General features: G+C 37.3%; 2 protein-coding genes across 5 annotated transcripts; both read right to left on the bottom strand.

Annotated features, from left to right (window-relative positions):
* Window positions 1-1386: 1386 nt before the first annotated feature.
* LOC118815412 (cytochrome P450 2J3-like) lies at window positions 1387-8881 on the bottom strand. 4 transcript variants are annotated; one of them, XM_036581516.1, is made up of 9 exons: window positions 8649-8881; window positions 8214-8376; window positions 7353-7502; window positions 5666-5823; window positions 5364-5540; window positions 5093-5234; window positions 4606-4793; window positions 4241-4382; window positions 1387-2802 (listed from the first exon to the last, which is right to left on the bottom strand). In XM_036581516.1, the coding sequence occupies exons 1-9, from the start codon at window positions 8829-8831 to the stop codon at window positions 2627-2629; spliced, it is 1479 nt and encodes a 492-aa protein (XP_036437409.1). In that variant the 5' UTR covers window positions 8832-8881; the 3' UTR covers window positions 1387-2626. The 4 variants fall into 4 exon arrangements, with proteins under 4 accessions (XP_036437409.1, XP_036437412.1, XP_036437411.1 ...); XM_036581519.1 differs by having other exon boundaries at window positions 8210-8376; window positions 8649-8863; XM_036581517.1 differs by lacking the exon at window positions 1387-2802 and adding an exon at window positions 4074-4145 and having other exon boundaries at window positions 4215-4382.
* Window positions 8882-13024: 4143 nt separating this feature from the next.
* Window positions 13025-23117, bottom strand: LOC118815413 (cytochrome P450 2J2-like). The gene is made up of 9 exons (XM_036581521.1): window positions 22879-23117; window positions 22452-22614; window positions 20468-20617; window positions 18771-18928; window positions 18469-18645; window positions 18198-18339; window positions 17705-17892; window positions 15466-15607; window positions 13025-14446 (listed from the first exon to the last, which is right to left on the bottom strand). The coding sequence occupies exons 1-9, from the start codon at window positions 23059-23061 to the stop codon at window positions 14271-14273; spliced, it is 1479 nt and encodes a 492-aa protein (XP_036437414.1). The 5' UTR covers window positions 23062-23117; the 3' UTR covers window positions 13025-14270.
* Window positions 23118-26946: the final 3829 nt, after the last annotated feature.

Raw genomic sequence — 26946 nt, 5'->3', positions numbered from 1 at the left:
GAGGAATTCACATGGCCCTCAATCAGCAGAACCAATGCTTAACGTTGCCACAAATTTTATGACACACAGCCTCTAAAAACTCAGTTTTAAACTTAATTTTAATGATGCTGCTCAGACTGTCACCACCAGTCAGTGACTTCCAGTACTACCATTCATCATCCCTCCATTACTGCATTAACTTAAAGCCAGAACCAGTCCACTAAATACTGTAGTCAGCCAAGGTTCAAAAAAGTTTTCTTCCAGTATATGAAATGTAAACTTATCCCAAACTTGAGAAACTTGAACTTAAGCTAATATGTGGCATAGCTGCTGCAGAATGCTGTGGCCCTTCTCCTCTGTTGTGCAGTAGAGTTTACTCTGTGAAACCATTACCATCACCAAAACAGCCGGTCTCTACGATAAGCAATAGTCTAACATTCTAACACAAGCAGCAAATGATCCCTTTTTCCTAAAACAGTCCGGATCTTTTCCAAAAGAACAACAAATAAATGTAGATTATCATTCTCTTTTCCCCTTATCTTGGCTAAAAAGTCTTTAATATATACATTAATGTGTGTGTGTGTGTGTGTGTGTGTGTGTGTGTATGGGTGGAGGATAAATAAATCTCATAAAAAAGGCCCAGAATTATTTGGGGCCTCCAGCATGTTTATTAAATTGTCTGGTCTTGTGTGTGGATACTGTGATCATAGATTTCCCAGTCCATTGATGCCACAATATGCTCACCGGCCACTTCAAAGTCAAAGCCAACTTTATGCTTTTCCTTATCATCACAGACATGTGCTGTATTTAACACTGTGCTAGCATTTAACACGTAGAAGCAGCTGAGAACAGTATAAACAGGAATAAGCTGTATGGCTGTAAATACAGGACAATAGAGACTACAGTGGGGTTGGGAAAGATAAAACAACTAACTTAGCCTGAGCAGCAATTATTATTTGAACTCTGTAACAGGCGGCACAGCGCAGAAGTTGATTTGAAGTGTTCTTGAGGTTTAAACTGATGTAAAATAATGCTTTTGTTCATGTAAACTAAAATTTCCCTTTGCATTGTTTCATTCAAAGTATTTATTTGAGTTATTAGAGTAAAATAAATTGATTATGTTGCCTGTTGCCACAAAAAAATATATTTTTGTGTTAAAGTGTAGGCTATATGTACTGTCACCGGTGCACCCTGATAATAGCAATAATAGTATAGTCTATCACAGCAGATGATAATGAGTCTCATACAGGGAGGAGGTGGAGTGCTGTGGGTCACCTTGTAAAACCCGAAACAATAATTTAAAAAGTGAGAGGTCAGATTTTTTTTTTGTTTGCTTGTTTTTCAGAACACGTCATACGTCTCTACATTTTAATCACATGCACAGGCTAAAAAAGGTCGGGATCCATATTTAGGTCTCAAAGGCAAAATTAATCTTTTATTGATAAACATATGGTGACAATAATTCACTTATATACTCAAAGAGCCTAAAAAGTAATTTACCAAATTTTTACTGTTTTCTTTAAAAACTTTTTCAACACACTCACAATCATCAGACGCGTCCACTCAGATTTTTTGGGGACCACATCTAGCTAGCTAATATACTGCAAAATGATAGACTAATAACAATGACTACCACAAGCTGTCTAAATTATAAATTAATAACTGGCTTATTTGTGTTTTGCTGTTGATTAGCTGCTTCTTTGGGGTTTTAAGTCACAATTTTAAATTACAGAGTGGCAACAGCTTTGCTTTTTTACTGTTATAAATGCTTTACTTTCAACATATTTAAGTGGCATGATTTTTTTCCTTCTTTGGTGACTCCTCTTTATGTTTGACACAAAAAGCCACACTTTCATGCGCACAAAGATTAATCACAGCCTGAGGTCGTTTTTTGTGACAGGATTAAAGTATTAGGTAGGGCCAGCACTGTTCTTCCACTAGGGGAGGGTCCAAAAACCATCTTTACAAAATGTTCCTTTGCACACTGTGTGCAATTACATCTTTTCTCCAGAGAGATCTTCCTCTGATCCCCAAACCTTATAGTGTAGCTTTAAGAAAACAAAAAACAAAACAAGCTAACTATACAGTGTTGGTCAGCCAAATTATCATTAGTGAACATTTTGCAACAGTCTATATAATAATAATAATAATAATAATAATAATAATAATAGTAGTAATAACCTTTAATTAAACATGAGTGACATGGTGTAAGTTCAAAAGAAGAATCTCATATCTTTATATTCATAATACACTATACATGCCATTATTATTAGGCTGATTGCACAGCAATATAAAAACATTTTAGTACAAAAAGATAATGCATGAAACATTTATAATTAAATTCATCATATTTTGAGGTTACAGATGTCATTATGTAAAATTTACATATTTTTACATTCCCAGCAATCCACTGCAGGTATACTGTTATGACACAATGGAATACAACACAAACTATTTTACAAAGTCTAAGCTTACAACAGTGGTCATGAGTTCAATTTTATTTAAATATATATTGTAAGAGTTGCTCTATTTAAATCTATTCAATCTAACATGCATCTCATCCTTTGCTCTTATAGAATATTTATTCTTAACTAAAGACAGCTTATACCACAGTCTCAGCGCATCATCTCCCTTCACTCACTGGCTCTCAGCGTGGCATCACACACATGCGGTAGGGCCTGGGCGTGTTGGTGAAGCCCACCTGGCCCTTCAGACTCAGCTCCTCTCCAGGACCAGAGGAGAATGTGAAGCGTTGTAGCAGAAAAGGGAGAAATAAGAAGAGCTCCATACGTGCCAACTGCTCCCCTAGACACACCCTCTTACCTGTGGAACAGTGATTTCAGTGCATCAGGAGAAACACACATGGGACAGTAATATATTTATCAAACAATAAAATGCACATAGCACCTGCTTAAGCATACACTATATGTTCAAAAGACAAAAAAAAACTTACTGATGAATTCAGCTTCTTTAAAGTGCATCTATTCCTGATACAGGTGTGCATTTGTACAGATGCAGCTTGTATGATCTCCATAGAAAAACACTACCAATACAGTGGAATGCTCTGGAGCAGCTGCATGAGTCTAAAATCACCATGCTCAATGCCAAGCATCGACTAGAGGGGTATAAAGATCGCCAGCATTGGGCTGTGGAGCAGTAAAACCATGTTCCCTGGAGTGATGGAGCTCCATTGAACTCCTTTGGGATGAGTTGGAGTGGCATTTGTGATCCAGAACTAATCATCCAACATCAGTACCTGACCTCACCAATGCTTTTGTGGCTGAACACAATCAAATTCTCACAGCAATGTTCCAACATATAGTGTAAAGCCTTTCCAGAAGAGTAGAGATGGTTACTGTAGCAAATGGGGGACAAACTCTCTCTTAATCAGAGTGAATACAAGGAGCAGCCTAATCAAGACATTGTTAGAAATAGAAACAGAGGAAGCAGCTCTATACCAGGCCTCTATACTGAGTCACTGTGAAACTGCTACAAGGTAAAACATATGTAAATATATCTGTAAGAAGCTTCAAGTAAAAGACAGAGCATCTTTGAGAATCTTCAAATAACTGTTAGACAAAAAATGTCCATAACAAACAGCTAGAATCCCATAGGGCCACTAGCAGAGATTAGCATTATCGTACGTCTAATTCTCATGGTTCGCCACTGCTGTTAAAAGATTTGATTTCACAGGACATATTAGATGAGCAGGTGTCTACAAAGCTTTGGACATACAGTTTAGTCGTTGGACATATAGGGAAGTTGAATGGCAGAGGCATAAGAAAAGCTTTATATATAGCCATACTGTTGAATATACGTCATATTGGGGCAGTCATGGGCTGGAGGTTAGGAAACCAGCCCTGTGACCAGAAGGTCACTGGTTTGATACCCTGAGCTGACAGTACATAACTGAAGTGCAGTTGAGCAAGGCACCTAACCCCCCTACTGCTCCCTGGGCGCTGCGGATAGGGCTGCCCATCGCTCCGGGCAAGTGTGCTAACTGCCCATTAAAGTGTATGCATTCACTGGTGTGTATGTGGTGTTTCACAACACAGATGGGTTAAATGTGGGGGAGAATTTCCTCATTGTGGGACTAATAATTTTAAAAATCACACATTTCCCAATATGTTTAAATATAAATATAGAAAATAAGTTAACAAACTACAAGCTTTGGATAAACATACAGGTTTACAATCTGTATGACAGTCTTTGTCTATGCCAGTACTACAATAAATGTGGTGGTTGAGTCTATTTGTTTCACCTGCTGAAAAGGGCAGAAAGGCGTCTCTCTTGCGGAATTGGCCTTGTTCATCAAGAAAGTGTCCTGGGTTAAAGGTGTCTGGTGTTTCCCACTCACTTTTATCATAAAGCACAGATGACAGGTTTGTAATCATAGACGTGCCCTATTTATGAGAGACACTATGTCACAAAACAGGATTTGTGCAATAAAGCAATAAGCCACAAGATGCTGGGCATTACTATGATTTACCACAGGTAAGAGGTGTTCTTAGGCATTTAATTAAAAGTGGAGTGGTAAAACTATTGAACGCAGAATTATCTGTCTTATAACAATTTAGAGCAAACCACTGCTGCCATGGAATGTCATTTTTCTGGAACAACACAAACCTTTGGTATGACGTATCCTCCCAGTGTCGTATCTTTACAGGCTCTTTTAGGAAAACCTAAAGGGAGAATGTTGCTCATCCTCTGGGTCTCATGAATGACAGCATCAGTGTAGGGCATGTTGGGTCTGTCAGCCAAACTGGGTTGGCGTGACTGTCCAATCACTCTGTCTATCTCTGCTTGCACCTTTTCTGAGTAAATAACACACATTACATTGTTAAAAAAAGGGTCTTTGAAACAACACCAAAGGATATTCACCACAGATAACACACTTCTAATGGATTTTAATTCATAATTACTGTTTATTTGTTGGATTTAACATATAGATAAGTTAAAGAAACCTTTAGTTGAACTGAAATTGAATCATGTCTTTTACTCCACTCCTCCTAGTAATTACTGATGTACACTAAATGCACATGGATCAGGCAGAAATGAGACACAGAGTACAAGGTCAACATAATGCACATTTTCCATGGTTCATGCTACTCACTCTGTATTTCTGGGTACTTCATCAAGAACAGCAGAGCCCAGCGTAGTGTAGAGGTTAAGGTTTCTGTTCCTGCTTCAAACATGTCCAGTGAGGTTAACACTAATGTATCAAGGTTGAATCCAGCCTCAGGATCACTCTTTTTCTAAAAGATTTATACAGAGAACGGCTGCATCAGGCTCTATTTGAGTCTTTAACAAAATCTGAAGATCCACTAATCTTCATTTGAACTCAAATCACCTTTTACACATAATATGATTCATCTTAAACAGACCTTCTCCATTTCCACCAGGAAAGCGTCTATGTAGTCTCGCGGGTCTGAGGGATCCCAGTTCTCCTTGTGCCTTTTGACCTCATCTTTAAGGAACTCAATGATCTTCCCGTAGTTGGTAAACATCTTTTGGTGCGGCCCAGGAATGTAATCAAAGAGACGAGGGAAGACATTGTACAACTGCCAAAGAATCACAAGTCACATATTGAACATTATGGCCGTGAGAACATTACGCTTAATAATAATGGATAGTTAATAATGGACATGATGGATAAAGCCAAGAGCAGAAAAAGTCTTTTACTAACGTGAGCCTGGAACGAGCCTGCGAGTGCAATAGCTTCAGTGTCCAAGCGCAGGATATTGAGGAAGCGTTCATCATGGTAGTCAAAGCGATGCCCAAATATTAGAGCAGAGATGATGTTTGAAACAGCCGTGTTCAAGTAGAACTGGGGGTCAAAAGGACCTGTATGTAGTGCAGTTTAAACAAAACATATTGTCAGAACCTTAGATAAACAAGCAGCAGCACTTGAGCAGCATTTGATGAAAAGAACTCCTTGCCACCAGTTAAGCTTGAGTTGAATCTATTATGCTTTGGTCTTCTGTGGCAGCCAGTGACACAGGAAGACAAGAGAATGGTTTCCACTAAAGATAGTCAAATTCTGGAAGTAAATGTTCAGAGTCAGTTAAGAAACTGAAGCTGAATAATGGCTGGCTTCTAACACAGGGCAGTGCTCCAAAACATACTTCAAAATCTACCATGAGCTACTTTTAATAGCCCTCACAGTCTCATTCTTCTACATCATTGAAAATCAGTGGGTAAATCTTAAACATACTCTGCATGCAAGACAGCCCAAGAATATCAAAGAATGGTACTGACTTAGTTGGGTGTCTAAACTTTTGCACATGCTAGAAATACAGGGTGATTCAAAAAGATTCATCCGATTTCAAAGTGGCATACTTTCACAACCATGAGGCGCCTGGGAACCAATCACATACCAATCCAATTGAAAACGGAGGTCATAGAGTTTCTGACTGTCACCGGAAGATGGCTCCCTTCAGTCTGAGAGGAGATGAGACCCCTGAGCAGAAAGCGTTTTACGTTCTCCACTTCAATAAGAGTGAATCTGTCATAACTGTGCAGTGGGATTTTCGTCGGCAGTGAAGCTCCAACAGCTCAGAGCGTTCAGCTTTGTTTCCACAACACTGGATGATCTCCGAAATCGCACTGAAAGAGCCGTGAGTACAGTGACACCCGACATGCTCAATGGAGTATGGGATGAATTTGACTATGGCGCTGATGTTGTCCGTACAGCTGGAGGAGGTTCATATTGAGACCTTGTAAAATTACATAATAAACTTTATGATCAAATAAACCATTTACAATTTACTCCATTGTTCTGTAATGATTTATGAGTGAAATAAATCATTTTGAAATTGGATGAATTACCTTGTACTATCAACATTTGCAAAAAAATTGTTGTTCACTTCCTTTTTTTTAAAAGTCAACAATATGTAATTTAGCCAGGAAGGTTCAAACCTCTGAATACTGCCTTTTCAAAAGGAAACTTGGACCGAATACATACACTTGATTACTGCAATCTGTATATATATTCCAAAGACATGTATTCTGTTTTATTTCAACTCTGGATCCAGGGCTCCCAAGTGATGCAACCAGGTAAAAAGTATGTAAAAGGGCCACGTTCTCATTAGTCAATCACTCAACACTCATTAGTTCATTTGATGCTAGCCAGTCAAGAGTCTATTAAACATCCTTCAAGAACATTCAGCTGTCCTATAACATTGTAAGCAGCCGTATTCAAGGGAGGAAACAATCAGTTGTTAACTGTACTTGCATTGGGAGAAAATAACAAAACAAGACTTCCAGAATGTTGTGTCTCAATATGGATCATTCTAGAAAAGAGCCCTTTTCATTTAATTAGCTTTTAATGATTGCATTTCCTTCAACTGATAGATTTTACACTGACCACTTACCCCTTTCCTCTTTGAAAGCTTCACACAGAAAGGCACACTCCTGTTGGATACTCTGCTCAAGACCCTTCTTTGCCTCGCCAAAGTACCGCAGGTGAGTGATGAAAAACTTTCTCTGCGTCTTCCACAGGTACCCATTACTCAAGGATATACCTTTTCAGCACAACAGAAAAGGTGCAAGACAACACAAAAATGAAAATCAAAGGCAATTCCACTGATTTCCGGGTCTATTTTGCCTTACAACACCCTGCATGTACCTCTCCACCATGAATAGATTCTCAAAATTTGGCTGAATCTCAAAAGGCTCCCTACTCACTATAAAGTGCCCTGTATAGGTGATGAAACTATGGCTTCTACACACATATAGGGCTCTAAATGTTAGAGAGATGTGCAGTAACAACATATAAAGCACTATTTGGGTGTAGAAGCCATCATTTCATTACTTACATAGTGAACTATATAGAGAACAGGGAGCCATTTAGGATTCAGCCTTTGAAACCCCTTTTAACTATGAGAGGCATTCGGGTCCCTGGAAAGTGAGGAGAATACTTTGCAAGTGTATTCTAACTGAAACATTTCTATCATCTGGGTATTAAAAGTGTAATCTGAATTAAATGTCAGTAAAAATGTCTCTTTTTACAGAGTCTGTCTTCATCACTATCATTTTCACTTTGATGTTTTTAAGATGTGGGATTTTTGCTTGTAATCTGACAGTTAATTGCATTAAAAGCACTAATACACTAATAATAACACAAACTTTGAGTGAGTGTTTATGTTGGGTATTAATTTATTCCTTATCTCTGGACTTTGATATGACCAGGATGATTTAGAATACATGAGCTAGTAAGAGTTGTTTGCACTTACTATGTCCTTCATAGATCTTGTCAAACAGGGGGATAAGAGGACGGTCAGAAAAGCTGTCCAGCTGAGTGACGAGAGCCTCCTTCACCATTTTGTATCCACAAATGAACACTGTTTTCTCACTGCCCCATCTCAGGCTAAAAACATCCCCATACTTTTTGGAAAGCTGAAACACAATTGTACTTTCTGTTAAATGATTGTATTTATATGATAAACGATGAAATCAAACCTACACAACAGTGAATCTTCACTGAGACTGGATTGTGCTGATAACAGTAAAATGCATGTATCTAGTTTAATTCACATAACATAATAACATATTATATTATATTATGTCAATTAATTATTAAATTAAATTAAATTAATACTCTGAATAAATAACAAAACTGTAAAAAAAAAAAAATCTTATGTTCTCCCATCTTGTTAAAACTCTCCTACCTTGTCAATGGTTTCATACTCAAGCCCAGTGAAGACATTTCCTACAAAAGGTAACCACCAGGGACCTGGTGGGAAATTTGGTGGGTTCTTGTTCCTGATTATATCAATTAACAGAAGGAAAACAAAAAGAAATATCAGCCAGCTCTTTAAGTCAAAGTAGTCAAATAAGTACTGCAAGATCATGACTGGAGTTGCCCAGTGGAGTTTGTCCAAACTCCTCTTTGTCCGTTTGTGCTTATATAACTCTGGTTCAATCGAATTACTCGTTTAACATACTCGCTCGCATCACTTTTCTCAAAAACGCTTTAGACACAAACTGTGAATGAAAACTTTTTTTTTTTTAGCTGACTGGTTTTTTACCTGATGGAGTATACAATGGATATTACAGAACATTTCTTTGCCATAATCCTGATTCAGTTCTTCATTGTGCCTTAAAACCACAGAACAGTTTTTTTTAAATAGAGGAGGTTTATATGAACCTGACTGGTTAGCTATACCACAGTCTAAAGAAATTCTGAAAAATGAGAAAGTTATTGAAATATATCAGTTTGGAAAGGGTAACAAAGCCATTTCTAAGGTTCTGAGACTCCAGTGAACCACAGTGGGAACCATCATATTTAAATGGAAAAAACTTGGAACAGTGGTAAATCAGAAATGGTCGACCCGTGGATATTTGTCTAAGAACACAGTGATGATTCATTCAGGAAGTGACAAAAGAACCCAGACAAACATCTAAGGAACTGCAGACCTCGCTTGACTCAGATAAGGTCAGTGTTTACGAATCCACTATTGGAAAGAGGCATGGGCCAAAACAGTATCCGTGGGAGAGCTGCAAGGTAAAAACCACTGCTAACCAAGAGTGAACATAAGGGCTCATCTCACGTTTGCCAAAAAAACCCTGACAACCCCCAGGCATTTTGAAGAAGCATTGGACTGATGAGTCAAATGTGAAGCTCTTTAATGAACGGGGTCCCATTACATCTGCTGTAAAGCTAACACAGCATTTCACAATAAGAATATGTATGGGTGAACATCGTGGTGGTTGTGTGATGGACCATAAGCAATTTAAGCACAAAAGCCCTCCAGTGTGGCTGAATTCTGCAAGGAAGAATGGGCCAAAGTTCTTCCACAGTGATGTAAAAGATTGATTTCCAGTTGTAGAAAGCGTTTGTTTCAGTTGTTTCTGCTAAACGTGCACAAACGATTATTAAGTTTTAGGGGCAATTCATTTTCACATGGGTGATATAGGTGCTGCAAAACTATTTTCCTTCAAGAAATAAACTTTTCATTTCAAAACTGTATACTGTTCTCCTTGTTTCTACACCCACTGCCCATTTTATCAGCTCCACTTACTAAATAGGTGCACTTTGTAGTTCTACAATTACAGACTGTAGTCCATCTGTTTCTCTGCATACTTTATTAGCCCCCTTTTACCCTGTTCTTCAGTGGTCAGGACCCCCATGGACCCTCACAGAGCAGGTACTATTTGGGTGTGGGATCATTCTCAGCACTGCAGTAGCAATGACTGGGTGGTGGTGTGTTAGTGTGTGTTGTCCAACACTTCATTCAAAATTAATGAAATTGAAGAGAGATTTGGTGAGCAGGTTCATGTTTACAGGCACTTTGAAAATAAGTGCATTTTTCTCTGTAAAAATACACTTACAAACTATGATTTTGCACAAAAGCTCCATTCATTTTGGGCTAGCACAAGAGCGCCCTCTAGTGTTTGACAAACCCAAAAGACATTACTGAGTGGCAATTCTCCTCACTACACATGCTGTGGTGCCTAATAGCCTTGCAAGCTGTCCTTCCTATCACAGCTGGCTGAATGTGCAACCGCCAAAAAATTTAGTTAGCTGACAAACTGATTTAAAAGAAAAGTCTTTATTCTTTGATGTTACCCATTTGTTTAACTAATTATACACATATAGTCACTGGGAAAACTGTAGTCCTTTACGGCAAGTCCTTTACTTCTGTGTTTGGTGCTGAAATATTAGTCTACTTTGTCTTTGATGGTTATTGGAGCAAACATATGTTGCAGATGATGTTGCCACTTTCCACTGCATGACCAATGAAACTCATGCTCATTCACATTTCAAGAACAGAGGTTCAGTTAGAGATTATTATGATTAGCTCACTGAGTGGACCAGCAAAAACAAAGCCTGTTAAACGCATATTCAAAAATGAACCACCTGACTGTGGCAGTAGCGGAGCAGAGGGGAGGGATTGTGGACTGTGGGAGCATTGTGTGGGGATTATGTAAGGCATGGCAAGTTCAAAGTTAAAGGTTGAAGAGGCCTCATGTGCTTACCTACTTCTTAATGTATTTAACCTGATCCTAATCAGGTTTTTTCCATGCAGTGGATGGGAAGCCTGTGCTGTTCATCATTACTCTTTTCATTGATTCAGACATATTTTGTGGAAAACATGTAGGATCTTCAGTTTATGGAAAGTGAATCTCCCTGTTAACCCATCTGTTTAAAATCATCTGCTAATTCTGCTTAAATCCTCAAACACAACTTATGATTTATCTGTAAAATAATGTAAATATCATTATCCAAATATGTGATATGGAATTCAGATAATTCAGCTCAGTACAGTAAACGTTTAACAAAATATATGCTACAAAGGTGTTTCTGCATGCAGTCATGTGCAAAAAGTGTGGGCACCCCGGTCAAATTACATGTTTTATTGATTTTGAAGTGGAAATAAATTCATATCCTCTGCAGAGAAAACACTTCTGCATATTTTAATACAATAATGGTTATTTGCTAAATTGAACATATTGTAAAAATTTCACAAAAGTTGCAGCACATTTTCTGTTATGTTTTTCCAATATATTAAACTTTATGTTTAAGTATGATCTCTATAGAGGATGTATTAATCATGATGTTTTATAATTATAAATTGTATTTAATTGTAGAGTTTGAATTTCTCAACAATGGATGGTGGAAAAAAGGTAAGAAAAGATGTGCAATACTTTTTACATTATTAGTTTATAAGGAAATCAGATTATAATACACCATATACAGCACCATATTTAGCATAACCATAAATTTACCTAATGCATGTACTTAAGTATCGAAAATAAAAGTACTAAGAGTAATTATGATTCTAATGTCCTATTACCATTTTTGTAAGGCTTAATTTATCAACTCATTTTAGATGAAAATACTCCAGTGTCTCTCTTGGTAAACCAGTCTTTTAATAGAATGTCATTAATTAGTCTGACACTGATGTCTATTAAAATTATCATAAACACAAAACACTGAAGGCAAACAATTTCCATTAGGTAGAACCAAGTGGTTCTGAAATAACCTTTTGCAAACAAGCAAAGTTTCAGTTTAAGATTTATTTGCAACTTATTTACAAGCTTAAATGTGGTAAAAACTTTAAACATGGTTCACAAATGAGTTTTCTTTTACTATACATGTTATGTGACATGTTATGTTCTATGCACACATAAGCCAAAGGGAACGACAGATTTCACATAATGTAGTGGAGTAAAAAGTAAGATATTTGACTTTGAAATGTAGTGGAGTGAAAGTAAAAAGTCACCCAAAATGGAAATACTTCAGTAAAGTACCGATGCACGAAAAAACTTCAAGTACAGTAACGAACATTTACTTACTGTCCACCACTGAAATTCACTGTTACTGATAAAGTACATCTAAAATTAAAATCATTCTTAACAGAAAAAGTTTTTAATCGCTGTTGTAAAAGAGTGAAGTGAATCTGAAATTTAGTAAGAAGTCAGTCTAAGTTGAATGTTCGTTAGACAAATCCATCATTTCTTGTTGTCCAACTACAATCCTATATCTTAAACCTTTTCTCTTCATCTTCTATTTCTCTTTTTGTTTTTTGGTTTCAGACACATATGCTGTTTTTCAAGATGTGATTAACCAGTTGTTGTTTCCCCTCACTCAAGCATCTTAGACAATGTAATGGCAAAGAATTAACCCAGAACTTGATAGGGGATCCCCTGGTGGCAACGAGGATCTATGCTGCTGCTTATGTCTTTGATTAGGTAGACCCAGCACTGTTTATCCACTAGGGGAGGCTCCAAAGCACAACCAAGGTTACAAAATCTTTTTACGCACATTTTGTGCAATTACATCTTTCCTCCAGAGATGTTTTTCTTTAATGCCCAAATCTTATATGGTGTAGCTTTAAGAAAACAAAAAACAAAAACAAGCTAACTATGCAGTATATGTCCGCCAAAATATTGTGAACATTTTACACAGACTAAGTCTACAACAGTGGTTCCAGCTTTGTAACAATACAATCAGTTAACACAATAATGCTTATTCATTTTCATTAAATATGAGTGAAATGATGTAAGTTCAAAAGAAGAATCTCACACTTTTTTACTCATCGTACATTATACATGCTCTAATGTTTACTTTTTAGGTTGATTGCCCATAACCACACAAAACATTTTAGTACATAAAAGATAATGCATGAAACATTCATATTGTCGTATTTTGAGGTTACAGATGTCATGTTTCAAATGTTTCCTTTCCCAACAATCAACTGCAGGTATACTGTGATGACACAATGAACACAAACTGAGTGAAAAATACAGTACAGCTTTTATTTAAATATACTTTGCAAGAGTTGTTCCGTTTAAATCTATTCAATCTAACAGGGGTGTAAAGAGTACTGAAAATCCCTACTCAAGTATAGGTACTGTTAGTGTAGTGATAATCTACTCAAGTACAAGTAAAAGTATTAGTAAATAAAGTTATTCAAGTAAGAGTAAATGAGTAGTTTTTAAAAAAATACTTGAGTACTGAGTTACTTAGTTACCTTTTCATATTTCCTCTGTGAACTGTGTAAGAAACAAGGTTTAACATTAAACTGCATGCATTTCATGGTTAGATGTTTAAAGAGTTTCTCTGTTTCCAGTAAAGTATTTCAGAATCCCTGAAAGGCTGTGCAGAGGATGTTACTATGTTTCATTAAGTTAATTTACGAGAAAATACTGAGTCAAAATTAAGAGTAGATTGCTTAATTAATAATGTAATTTTAGTGAGTCTGGCTGCCCATCAGGTGTGAATCTCTACAGACAGTAAACACATTCACAGCATTCAAACTGTGTATTTTCACTGATATCTGTTCTACCATTAAAATCAGTGGCAACATCAGCAATTTACTCAGCTTTTATTTTACTGTAATATATTTTCTAATAATCATGCTGATCACTTCATACAGAACCAGACATTACTGCTTTAGACAGTTAAACAGACTACCCCAGTTAAAGACAAACACCGAGAGAGAGAGAGAGAGAGAGAGAGAGAGAGAGAGAGAGAGAGAGAGAGAGAGAGAGAGAGAGAGAGAGAAAGAGAGAGAGGGGAGAGACACAGAGAGGAAGAGAGAGAGAGCGAGAGAGGGGAAGAGAGAGAGACAGAGAGACAGGATGAGAGATAGAGGAAGGAAGAGAGAGAAAAAGAGAGAGGAAGCGAGAGAGAGACAGGGAGAGAGGATGAGGGGGAAGAGAAAGAGACAGAGAGAGAGGATGAGAGACAGAGAGAAAGAGACTACATCCTTTGCTCTTTTAGAATATTAATTCTTAACTAAAGACAGCTTATACCACAGTCTCAGGTCACCATCTCCCTTCACTCAGCGTGGGATTGCACATATGCGGTAGGGCCTGGGCGTGTTGGTGAAGCCCACCTGGCCCTTCAGACTCAGCTCCTCTCCAGGACCAGGGGAGAATGTGAAGCGTTGTAGCAGAAAAGAGAGAAATAGGAAGAGCTCCATACGTGCCAACTGCTCCCCTAGACACACCCTCTTACCTGTGGAACAGTGATTTCAGTGCATCAGGAGAAACACACATGGGACAGTAATATATTTATCAAAAGTGCAGCCATTCCTGATACAGGTGTGCAATTGCACACACAGCTTGTATGATCTGTAAGTCTTAAGTCACCATGCTCAATTATAAGCATTGGATAAAGAGGTATAAAGACCCCCAGCATTGGGCTGTGGAGCAGTGAAACCATATTCTCTGGAGTGATGGAGCTCTATCCAATACTTTTGGGATGAGCTGGAGTGGCATTTGTGATCCAGAACCCCCATCAGTACCTGACCTCACTAATGCTCTTGTGGCTGAACGCAATCAAATTCTCACAGCAACATCTAGTGTAAAGCCTTTCCAGAAGAGTGGAGGCTGTTACTGCAAAAAGTGGGGGAAAAACTCCCTCTTAATCAGAGTGAATATGAGCGGCAACCTAATCAATGCATTGTTAGAAATAGAAAACAGAGGCAGCAGCTCTATACCAGGCCTCTGTACTGAGTCATTATGAAACTGCTACGAGGTAAAACATATTTTAATATATCTGTAAGAAGCTTCAAGTGAAAGATTGGGCATCTTTTAGAATCTTCAAATGACTGTTAGATCTAGAATGGCCAAAAAATTTGCCATTGGTTTAACCGTAACAAGCTGCTAGAATGCCATAGGGCCGCTAGCAGAAATGAGCATTATCACACCACTAATTCTCACCATTGCTATCAAAAGACTTGATTTCAGAGGACATATTAGATGAGTAGGTGTCTACAAACCTTTGGACATGTAGTTTACTTGTTGGACATATAGTGAAGTTGAATGGCAGAGGCATAAGCATAGGTTTACATATAGTGATACTGGTAAACATATGTAAAAATCACATTTCCCAATATGTTTAAATAGAAATATAAAAAATAAGCTAAACAAAACTACAAGCTTCGTGTAAATACATAGGTTTATTATCTGTATGACAGTCTTACTTTACATCAATTCAACAATAAATGTGGTGGTTGAGTCTATTTGTTTCACCTGCTGAAAAGGGCAGAAAGGCGTCTCTCTTGCGGAATTGGCCTTGTTCATCAAGAAAGTGTCCTGGGTTAAAGGTGTCTGGTGTTTCCCACTCGTTCTTGTCACACAGCACAGATGACAGATTTGTAAAAATAGACGTGCCCTAACGATGAGAGACATTATGTCATAAAACAGGATTTATGCAATAAAGCAATAAGACACAAGTTGCTGAGTGATGCTATGATTCTATCACAGGTAAGGGGCGTTCTTAGGCATGTGGAATTGTAAAGTTAAGCTCTTAATGGCCTATTGCTTTTATAAAATGGTGACAACCTATGAAAAATCTATACATTTTAAATAGATTATTCAAGTTATAATTAATAGTAATCACAACAAACAGGTCTTTCACTACGAAATGTAGATCATTTAGAGTATGCTATTTTTCCCAATCTGTCACAGACTGCTGATCACTCATCATTGTATATTGCAGTTATTTCATTATTTTTTTTTTAATTTTGTTAAATAATGTTCATTGTATGATATTATAGCAGTGTTTAACACAGAATCTTTTTGCCATATAAGTAGTTTTTCCTCTCTGCAACAACAATGTTAATTCCGCTGGAGTCTTGATTCCTGTATTGTGTTAGCAGGAAACTAGCAGTGCCACATATTTGCCTTCCCACACCGGTTTTAATACTACTTAAAGTAGATTTAAGCAAAAACATGGAAAATAGAAGCATGAAAAACATTCAAGTAACATATTCTTTACTTTTTATTTTGCATTTTTACAGCGAATCATTCAGTAAATTCTTCAATTCAAAGTCTAACACCGAATATTTATGCAGGAGTTGTTTAGCCTCTTAGCTATCATTCAGTCTAGTCTAACCCCTGGTGAATTAGTAAATATGACTTCATTCTCGTTCATATATATATATATATATATATATATATAATATATATATATATATATATGCCCACCACACGGAAAAAAGAAAGGAGGTCCGGAAAATACAATGCTGCTTATTGTCTGCCATGTTAAAAAGCACATAGATCTAATAGAAGCACATCAGGAATATCTGTTTTCACATTCACTGAAAGTTTAGTGTTTTTTAACTCCTATGAAAGGTCGCATTATACATCACATCTCAAAAACGTGTACCATCCAGAATCCAGAGTTTATCAGTTATAAATATGACTTTGTCGGCCGTTCAGGCACAATTTACAAGTTGGAAAACTGATATTTCCCAGTTTCCAACACCACTTGAACACAGCATTATTTACAGTTCTACATCTGTATACTCGGAGGTCCATGCAAGCAGCATAAGGGCGTTTTCACAGGGTCTAAACCAAGGTCAATGTTTTTGTTACATCGTATACATTTAAATCAAAAGGTTGATTTAAATGGAAACAGTGGTGTGTTGAATGTCCCACTGTACGCCTTAAATAAGTTTTCATGATCTAACGCTTTAAAACAGAACAATAGAATAAAAAGCCTGGAGATGAGACAGGATGTGTGGAGTCAATACAACTTAGAAAATACATCATTGAAAACACAATTTCAATGGATTATGGTGCAATTATGTTCCATGACCAAAGGCACTCAACCGCAGTGACAAGAAAGGTACTGCCCCAGTGACAGTCTCATACCTTTTTTGTGCAATATAAAAACCCTTTATTGAATGGATCAGAATTTCAGACCAATAACAAGAACCAATCCATGCGTTGGGAGACGCAGCTCGCGTAGGCGATGGTGACAGAACATACACACGTCATACAAAGTTCTTTAGTGCACTCGCTTAATTGCAATGTGAAACCAAAACTAATCGGATCAAATGTATACAATGTAACAAAAACAAGAACCTTGGTCTGGACATTCAAGTGTGAAAATGCCCTACATCACATTCATGATGTGTTCTTAAACCTCAGAACTGTTTGCACCTCTGTGCTCTGGAGTGCAGACAGATTCTGTTCTTACCTAAGAACAAATCCCAAATAAGAAAACATTAGTGAATGTCAGAGTCTTTGTGAAAAATGTGTAGGTGGGTTTGAAGAAGAAATTTCTACCTAAGAAAGTTTTGGTGAATGAGGCCCTATGATTTTTAGTGATATGGCACATTACTATAAATTTCAGTTGTAGTGTGGTGGTCATAGGTGTGCATATATTCTGTATTTACAGCGGCTTTGAACGCAGAATTTTGTCTTATAACAATTTAGAGCAAACCACTGCTGCCTTAATGAGTCATTTATCTTAAACACAAACCTTTGTTATGAAGTATCCCCCCAGTGTCGTATCTTTACAGGCTCTTCTAGGTAAACCCAAAGGGGCAATGTTGCCCATCCTCTGGATCTCATGAATGACAGCATCAGTGTAGGGCATGTTGGGTCTGTCAGCCAAACTGGGTTGGCGTGACTGTCCAATCACTCTGTCTATCTCTGCTTGCACCTTTTCTGAATACAAAAGATAACACATTACATTATTAAAATAAAAGGTGCCAAAAAGGGTCTTTGAAACAACACCAAAGGATAATCACCATAGGTAACACACTTCTAATGGATTTTAATTCATATTTACTGTTTATTTGTTGGATTTAACATATTGGAAAAGTTAAACAAACCTTTAGTTGAACTGAAATGTCCTTTACTCCACTCCTAGTAATTACTGATGTACACTAAATGCACATGGATCAGGCAGAAATGAGACACAGAGTACAAGGTCAACATAATGCACATTTTCCATGGTTCATGCTACTCACTCTGTATTTCTGGGTACTTCATCAAGAACAGCAGAGCCCAGCGTAGTGTAGAGGTTAAGGTTTCTGTTCCTGCTTCAAACATGTCCAGCGAGGTTAACACTAATGTATCAAGGTTGAATCCAGCCTCAGGATCACTCTTTTTCTAAAAGATTTATACAGAGAATGGCTGCATCAGGCTCTATTTGAGTCTTTAACAAAATCTGAAGATCCACTAATCTTCATTTGAACTGAAATCACCAGTTACACATAATATGATTCATCTTAAACAGACCTTCTCCATTTCCACCAGGAAAGCGTCTATGTAGTCTCGCGGGTCTGAGGGATCCCAGTTCTCCTTGTGCCTTTTGACCTCATCTTTAAGGAACTCAATGATCTTCCCGTAGTTGGTAAAGATCTTTTGGTGCGGCCCAGGAATGTAATCAAAGAGACGAGGGAAGACATTGTACAACTGCCAAAAAATCACAAGTCACATATTGAACATTATGGCCGTGAGAACTTTAGGGTTAATAATAATGGATAGTTAATAATGGACATGATGGATAAAGCCAAGAGCAGAAAAAGTCTTTTACTAACGTGAGCCTGGAACGAGCCTGCGAGTGCAATAGCTTCAGTGTCCAAGCGCAGGATATTGAGGAAGCGTTCATCATGGTAGTCAAAGCGATGCCCAAATATTAGAGCAGAGATGATGTTTGAAACAGCAGTGTTCAAGTAGAACTGGGGGTCAAAAGGACCTGTATGTAGTGCAGTTTAAACAAAACATATTGTCAGAACCTTAGATAAACAAGCTCACACTAGATTTTTTCCACAAAAGATCAAGATATAATCAGACTTCATGATGATGGCTGAAAAGACAACACCCTGTCATAAATGTATTCAGGAACATATTCCATTTCAATACATACAAGGTCATCTGTTCAGAATACAATTATTACTGCATTCACATGCACCATTCTCCTTGCGGGTGGCAGTTTAATTTTTTGTTGTTACTCCTTCTAAAAGGAGAATTTCTGTTGTTAATAAACTATTGTTAATAAATTATTAAATTATAAATGATTTAATTCAATCATTTGCTATAATAAAAAATAGGAACACAAATAGGCTTCAGATGTACAAGAAGGTTTTATAATTTCTGCAGTATATTATTTAAAAAAGAAAACATTTTTCAGCAAATTTTAATAGAGTTACTTTTTTACTTAAAATAGCTTCTCTTTAAATTCAAACCTTGATTTAATACTCAATTATCATGGGCTTATCTAAGCAGCTGGCTAAGGATCTGAAGATGAACCTAATTGTTGCCTACAAAGCTGGAGAATGCATTAACAGATATTAAAGTGCTCCCAACTTGCAATTTCCACTGTAAGAAATGTCATCAAGAAATGGCAGTTAACGGGAACTGAGGAAGTCAAGGAAAGATCAGGAAAACCAGGAAAAAACTCAGACAGAACTGCTTTATGCTGGTCAGGAAGGCAAAGCAAAACCTCCATATGACACCAAAGGATTTCCAGCAATGTTTATCTGATACATGACTGGTGGTGCACTGATCTACTGTCCATCACTATTTGGACAAACATGATCTACATGTAAGATCAGAAAGAAACCTCAACTGCAAACTCACCAAAAAAGGCAGCATCAGAGGTGTGCCTAGATAAGCCAAGGGCATTTTGTAAGCAAGTGCCAAAAAGGGGGCATTATTTAATGAAAAGACTGCTTTACCAACTGTTAAGATTCAGGTGAATCTTTTATACTTTGGCATTGTGTATAATTTAGCCAGGAGGGCTCAAACCTCTGAATACTGCCTTTTCAAAATGAAACTTGGACTGAATACATACACTTGATTACTGTATTCTGAATACATATTCCAAACACGTGTATTCTGTTTTATTTCAACTCTGAATCCAGGGCTCCCAAGTGATGCAACCAGATGTAAAACCAACCAAAGTATGTAAAAGGCCTACGTTCTCATTAGATTCACACTTATTAGTTCATTTGATGCAAGCCAGTCAAGTCTATTAGTTCACACATACAAAAGTCCTACAAGAAAATTTAGCTGTCCTATAACATCATAAACAGCCTCATTCAATGGAGGAATCAATCAGGTGTTAATTGTAATTGTGTTGGGAGAAAAATGACAAAACAGATTTTCAAGAAAACAGATTTTCAAGATCTCGTGTCTCACTATGGTTTATTTAATAGCAAAGTAACCTTTTGGTTTAATTAGCCTTTAATGATTGCATTTCCTTTAAATGATCAATTTTACACTGACCACTTACCCTTTTCCTCTTTGAAAGCTTCACACAGAAAGGCACACTCCTGTTGGATACTCCGCTCAAGACCCTTCTTTGCCTCGCCAAAGTGCCGCAGGTGGGTGATGAAAAACTTTCTCTGCACCTTCCACAGGTACCCATTACTCAAGGATAAAGCTTTTTAGCACAACAGAAAAATTGTAATAATAAGGCAATTCCACTGATTTCTGGATAATTCAATCACTGAGATGTAAACAAAGTAATTCTAAGGGGTTTCATGTGAAACAGTGCATTGTAGAGAAAATTAATGATTTGGACATCTTTACAGTGATGCTGATAAGAACCAGTGGTCACAATGTGTACAGCACATATGTAGTCATTCAATTTACTATTCAAAACCACCAGTGAACTTAAACATGTCTTCAGAGTTTTAATATGTAATGGGGGGTCTATTGTGCCTTACAACACCGTGCATATATCTCTCCATCATAATCATAAAACAATGGCTCCAGCAACAGTTATTATTCATAACCATTTTGTGTAGTAAGGTAGGAATTAAATGCTGCAGACGTTTGGTTCCTATCACTACCACTGTGAACAATTCTGACACTAGGTTTCTCTAGAATGAAGCATTTGACTCTGAATGACCTTATTTACTTCTTCTATAAAGTTTCTTAACAGTTAAAACCATGCAGAAACATTATAAAATAGGGTTACATTCCCCTTTAATCGAATGTTCTATTTTTAGTAGAAATACAGACAAATTCTTGCACTATTGGAAAGTTAGGGTTACAGTATCACACTTGGCTCTAATATTCTGACAGCCTTGATCAGCTTAATCAGATTTAGCTCTCTCTCTCCCTCTTTCTCTCAAACCCTCTCTCTCTCTCTCGTTCTCATCACTCACTCATCATCTAAGCCACTTATCCTCCTGAGTCATGGAGGGTGCTGGGCCTATCCCAGCTTCATTGGGCAGCAGGCGGGAGGGGCAGACACTCAGATATACACAGTGACACACTCACACTTAGGGGCAATTTGGTATCTCCAACTAGCCTGACTGCCGGTTCGATCTCCTGAGCCGTCAGGATGCGACTGAGGTGCCCTTGAGCAAGGCATCTAACCCCCAACTGCTCCCTGGGCGCTGTGGATAGGGCTGCCCACCACTCAGTGTGCATTCACTAATGTGTATGTGGTGTTTCACTGCATGGATGGGTTAGACTGCGGAGGTGAAATTTTCCCATTGTGGGACTAATAAGGGTCTCTTAATCTTAAAGTCAGCAACTAAACAGTAACTGTGCTTTAAAATGTGCAGAAATGTATTCTCAGAAGAAGATACAGAGTATTTTCACTTAGAAAATCTTGTCATTTGGCTCACATACTTTTGCGTACGACTGTATATACTGTATTTAGAGAACAGAACATAACATTCATTATAATACATTTTATATTATGATCGGACCCTCTCTGGAAGTCTTTAACTCTAAGGGAGAATTTATAAATCTTTGGCTCCTCACTCACTGTAAAGTGCACTGCATGGGTGGCTTCTACACACATATAGTGCTCTGAATGTTGGAGAGACGTGCAGCTAATGGCTGAATATGAACAACAACAACATATAAAGCAAAATGTAGGTGTAGAAGCCATCATTTCATTACTTACCTAGTGTACTATATAGAGAACAGGGAGCCATTTAGGATTCAGCCTTTAAAACCCATTTTAACTGTGAGAGGCATTCAGGTCCCTGGAAAGTGAGGAGAATACTTTGTATTCTAACTGAAACATGAGTCTGTCTTCATCAATATAATTTTCACTTTTACGTTTTTAAGATGTGGGATTTTTGCTTGTGATCTGACACAATTAATTGTATTAAAAGCACTAATACACTAATAATAACACAAACTTTGAGTGAGTGTTTGTTGTCTGATAATTTATTCCGTTGCTCTGGACTTTGACTTTGATATGACCAGGATGATTTAGAATACATGAGCTAGTAAGAGTTGTTTGCACTTACTATGTCCTTCATAGATCTTGTCAAACAGGGGGATAAGAGGACGGTCAGAAAAGCTGTCCTGCTGAGTGACAAGAGCCTCCTTCACCATTTTGTATCCACAAATGAACACTGTTTTCTCACTGCCAAATCTCAGGCTAAAAACATCCCCATACTTTTTGGAAAGCTGAAACACAATTGTACTTTCTGTTAAACGATTATCATATAAATACAAACAATGAAATCAAACCTACACTATAGCGTATCTCCATTGAGGCTGGATTGTGCTGATAACAGTAAAATACATTTATGTAGTTTAATTTACATAACATTATTTACTTATTAAACTATGATTTTCTAAGCATACAATCCTCTGCATGCTTTAAGAAATATTAATACTCTGAATTAATAACAAAACTGTAAAAAAGAAAAAAAAAAACCTTTCTCCTACCTTGTCAATGGTTTCATACTCAAGCCCAGTGAAGACATTTCCTACGAAAGGTAACCACCAGGGACCTGGTGGGAAATTTGGTGGGTTCTTGTTCCTGATTATGTCAATTAACAGAAAGAAAACAAAAAGAAATATCAGCCAGCTCTTTAAGTCAAAGTAGTCCAATAAGTACTGCAAGATCATGGCTGGAGTTGCCCAGTGGAATTTGTTCAAACTCCTTTGTCCGTTTGTGCTTATATAACTCTGGTGTCGAATTACTTGTTTAACATACTCGCCTGCATCACTTTTCTCAAAAATTATTTTCTCCTTCACAGCCGACACTTTTTCTTGTCTGATGGCGGATAGGAGGATACAAAGGACATTCCAGAACGTTTCTTTGCCATAATCATGATTCAGTTCTTCATTATGCCTTAAAACCACAAAACAGTTTATTAGAATTTTAATAGAGGAGGATTTTAACACTATCAAATAGGTTTTATATAATGGGAAAATCAGTATAATACACAGTGTAGTGTTGGAGTTACAGTGTCCTGAAAACATACTTACCATATTTATGCATATTTGTCAAATCTTCAAACAAGTTTACTATAAAACAAAGACAACCTGAGGTAAATCAAAACTTGTAATCATCACTGAAGGAAAAAAAAAAGTTATCCAACAGCACCTGGCCTTGTTTGAAAAAGTAATTTCCCCCTTAGTTACTCAATCAATGAATAAGCCAAATTTAGTTGATAATTAAGATCAGTTAAACTACACACACTTATGATTGATTACTGTCAATCCTGCTGAATCTAAACATATGCATGCATATATATATATATATATATACACTCACACACACACACACACACACACACACATTAGTTTGGAATTTTAATTAGTTTGGAAAGGGCAACAAAGGCATGTGGTCCAGTGAACCACAGTGAGAGCCACTATTTCCAAATGGAGAAAACATAGAACAGTGTTAAATCTTCCCGGAAGTGTTCGGCCTATCAAAATTATCAAGAACACAGTAATTACTCTTCCAGGAAGTCAGAAAAGGACCCAGACAAACAGGAACTGCAGACCTCGCCTAATTTAGAGAAGATCAGCAAGTTTATTTGTCATTTGCACAACATGTCAGGACATTTATGCATTGAAATGCATGTGGTGAGGCTCAGGTAATCACTCTACAGAAAATACATAAGTAAAAATAGAAATACAAGAAAAACAAACTGAAATATATTAAATATACACAAAATATAGAGACAATATGCATTAAAGTGACTTAAGTGACTCAGTGTTATTGTATTGTTATTTAAAGTGACTTAGTGTTATTGTCCATATCAGTGATAAGATATATAATAATACTGACAGACTGACTGTGTGAAATGGTAATTGGGGAAGAACCCACAGCTTCACTGCTTGTTCAGAAGCCTGACAGCCTGTGGGTAGAAATTGTTCATTAACCGGGTTGTTCTAGCCTGGACGCTGTGGAATCTCCTGCCTGATGGTGAACAGGCTGTGTGCTGGGTGACTGCTGGTGACTGCATTCATGATTCCACCACTGGAAAGAGACTTGGGCAAAAATGGCACCCATGGGAGTGTTCCAAGGCAAAAACACTGCTATTCAAGAATAAACATAAGGGCTCATCTCACATTTGCCAAAAAACACCTTGATGACCCCCAGGCCTTTTGGAAAAGTGTTCTGTGGACTGATGAGTCAAAAGTGGAGCTTTCTGGAGAACAGGGGTCCCATTACATCTGCCATAGAGCTAACACAGCATTCCACAGTGGTGGTAGTGCTAATTAAATGTCAGCTTAGATTATTTCACTATACAGATTCTCTGGAATAATGACTTAAGTTCTTCACACTGACTGTTCTGAACTTTTAGGGGCTCTACTTGGAGGCCACCTCTCACACAAATCACATTGTTTTGTATGTAAAAATTAAAATGAATACTCAAGAAATAAAGTTGAATGAATATTAAGGTTAAGAAAAAACAGCAAGTAAAAATATACACAAGGATTACATTAAAGGATTATTTTAAATTGCTGTATAAAAAAAATCTACATCATTTAAGCGCAGCAGCAGTCCTTTACATCATGTAAAAATGATGAATGGGCCAATAGAAATGCACCTTAATTATTTGGAATAAAATTACATTAACTCACATTGAAGGAAAAGGGTGTTTTTGACTTCTCCTTAAAGTTATTTGGATTTTGGAGATGTTTTTTCTTGTTTGGATAGTAATGATTTGTGAAAAAATGAATAAAACAAATAAATCCTACATGCTTTTGGGGCCCCCTGGTGGCAGGATGGCCCTGAGCCTCTGCTTATAAGGCTTACAGCAAGACGCGATGCCAGATAAGGGAATGTAACACCACCATCAGGCAAATCTACCACCAGTAACTTTTACTGAATATAAAAAGAGACTCAGCCAGCTGTTATCTACCCTTTCAGAGTGCACCAAATTGCTTAGATGGTCAGTGTAAAAGTGACCATTCAAACACTACATATTTTTCATGATACTTACACAATCAACTAAACAACTGTTACATATGGTACTATGCAAAAGTCAAAAGTGCTGGGCCCATGTGGTGTGGTGGTGTGTGGCCATGTACCTCCCAAATTTTGTAAGTTAGCGCTCACTGCACACGCGACGCTTCATTCAAAACGAATGAATTTGAGAGGAGGAGATTTGCTGAACAGGTTCACCTCTATAGACACTTGTTTTATACCTCTGTCATACAATATCACAGTGAATACCAGAACGATAGAGGTGCTAACTACAAATGATAATGTGTTCACTTCAGGTTCGCGCTCTGCCTGCGGAGTCTTGCGTAACACTCTGCTGCGAAAGTATAATTCAGGCCTAGAAAGTCCAATAACTGGAGTTCAAAAGTTCTAAAAATGTAACAGCTGTGTTGAAATATTTTGTGCTGTTCTGTTCAGAATATTATTGCATTTTTCTCACTTTTACAAAGTATGATTTTGCACAAAAGCTCCATAGCACCCCATTTATTTTTTCATTTTCAGAATCTTGTAGCGTTTGACAAACCCAGAAAACAACACTGAGTGGCAATTCTCCACACTACACATTCTCTGTGTAGCACCTATAGTAGCCTTGAAAATCATCCTTATCACAGACAGCATTGAATGTGTAACCCCCAACAAATGTAATTATCTGACAATCAGAAAATCTTCATTTTTTAAACTGACCCACCTATATAACTAATTATATTCAATTAAGTGCTTATGGGAGAACTGTAGGTCTTTTATGGCAAGTCATTTACTTCAGTGTTTATTGCTGAAATTAGTCTATTTTATCCATTCTGGTTATTGCAGCAACGGCAAACATATGGTTCAGATGATGTTGCCAGGTCCCACTGCATGATAGACAGATTCAACTGTATTGTCATTGAAGTGCAAATAGTAGTAATAGTGCAAAACAGAGAGTGCAAATGTGCAATAACAGGCATGAATGACGTATCTATGAAATATATAACTATATGAACAATATATACACACAATTACAAATATATCTATGAATGATAGATAGACAGACAGACAGACAGACAGACAGACAGAGACACACACACACACACACACACAAAATACTATAAACACAGTATGTTACATACTGTTAGAGTAAGCAGTTGTGTTGTATTCTATATACAGTGAACAGTCTTGTATGGAAATGCAAGGCATAATCAATAATAAAAGTATAAAAAAGTATTGTGTACAACATACAATATTACATGATTAGTGGAGTGGTGTGGAGTTCAGCAGGGTGATGCTGGAGGGAAAGAAGTTGAGCCTGAGCCGACTGGTTCTGCCAAGAGCCAGATTCCGCCAAAGGGGTCCATGCTGCCAAGGACCTCCCTACCATCTCCCATTGCCTATACAACACTGAACCAGTCCCCATACACAATTCATGATTTATCAGTAAAATATTAAATATCAAAGTTAGTAAAGATCATTATCCAAATATGTGAAATGGAATTTGGATAATTCAGCTCAGTATAGTAAACATGTTAAAGGTGTTTTTACATACAGTCATGTGCAACAGTTTGGGCACGCCTGGT

Source organism: Colossoma macropomum, unplaced genomic scaffold, assembly GCF_904425465.1.
Source record: "Colossoma macropomum unplaced genomic scaffold, Colossoma_macropomum, whole genome shotgun sequence".
Taxonomy (NCBI): domain Eukaryota; kingdom Metazoa; phylum Chordata; class Actinopteri; order Characiformes; family Serrasalmidae; genus Colossoma; species Colossoma macropomum.
Note: the sequence above shows the minus strand (reverse complement) of the source record. Positions and strands in the feature narration are given on the sequence as shown.

Coding starts and splice junctions, on each gene's coding strand:
- LOC118815412 (XM_036581516.1), bottom strand. CDS start 8,831: ATGATCTTGCAGTACTTATTTGACTACTTTGACTTAAAGAGCTGGCTG. Junction 7,503..8,213: donor CAAGATCTATGAAGGACATA/GTAAGTGCAAAC, acceptor TGTGCTGAAAAG/GTATATCCTTGAGTAATGGG. Junction 2,803..4,240: donor CTTTCTGCCCTTTTCAGCAG/GTGAAACAAATA, acceptor ACTGTTCCACAG/GTAAGAGGGTGTGTCTAGGG.
- LOC118815413 (XM_036581521.1), bottom strand. CDS start 23,061: ATGATCTTGCAGTACTTATTGGACTACTTTGACTTAAAGAGCTGGCTG. Junction 18,929..20,467: donor AGCTTTCAAAGAGGAAAAGG/GTAAGTGGTCAG, acceptor CACTACATACAG/GTCCTTTTGACCCCCAGTTC. Junction 18,340..18,468: donor TCCTGGTGGAAATGGAGAAG/GTCTGTTTAAGA, acceptor TAAATCTTTTAG/AAAAAGAGTGATCCTGAGGC.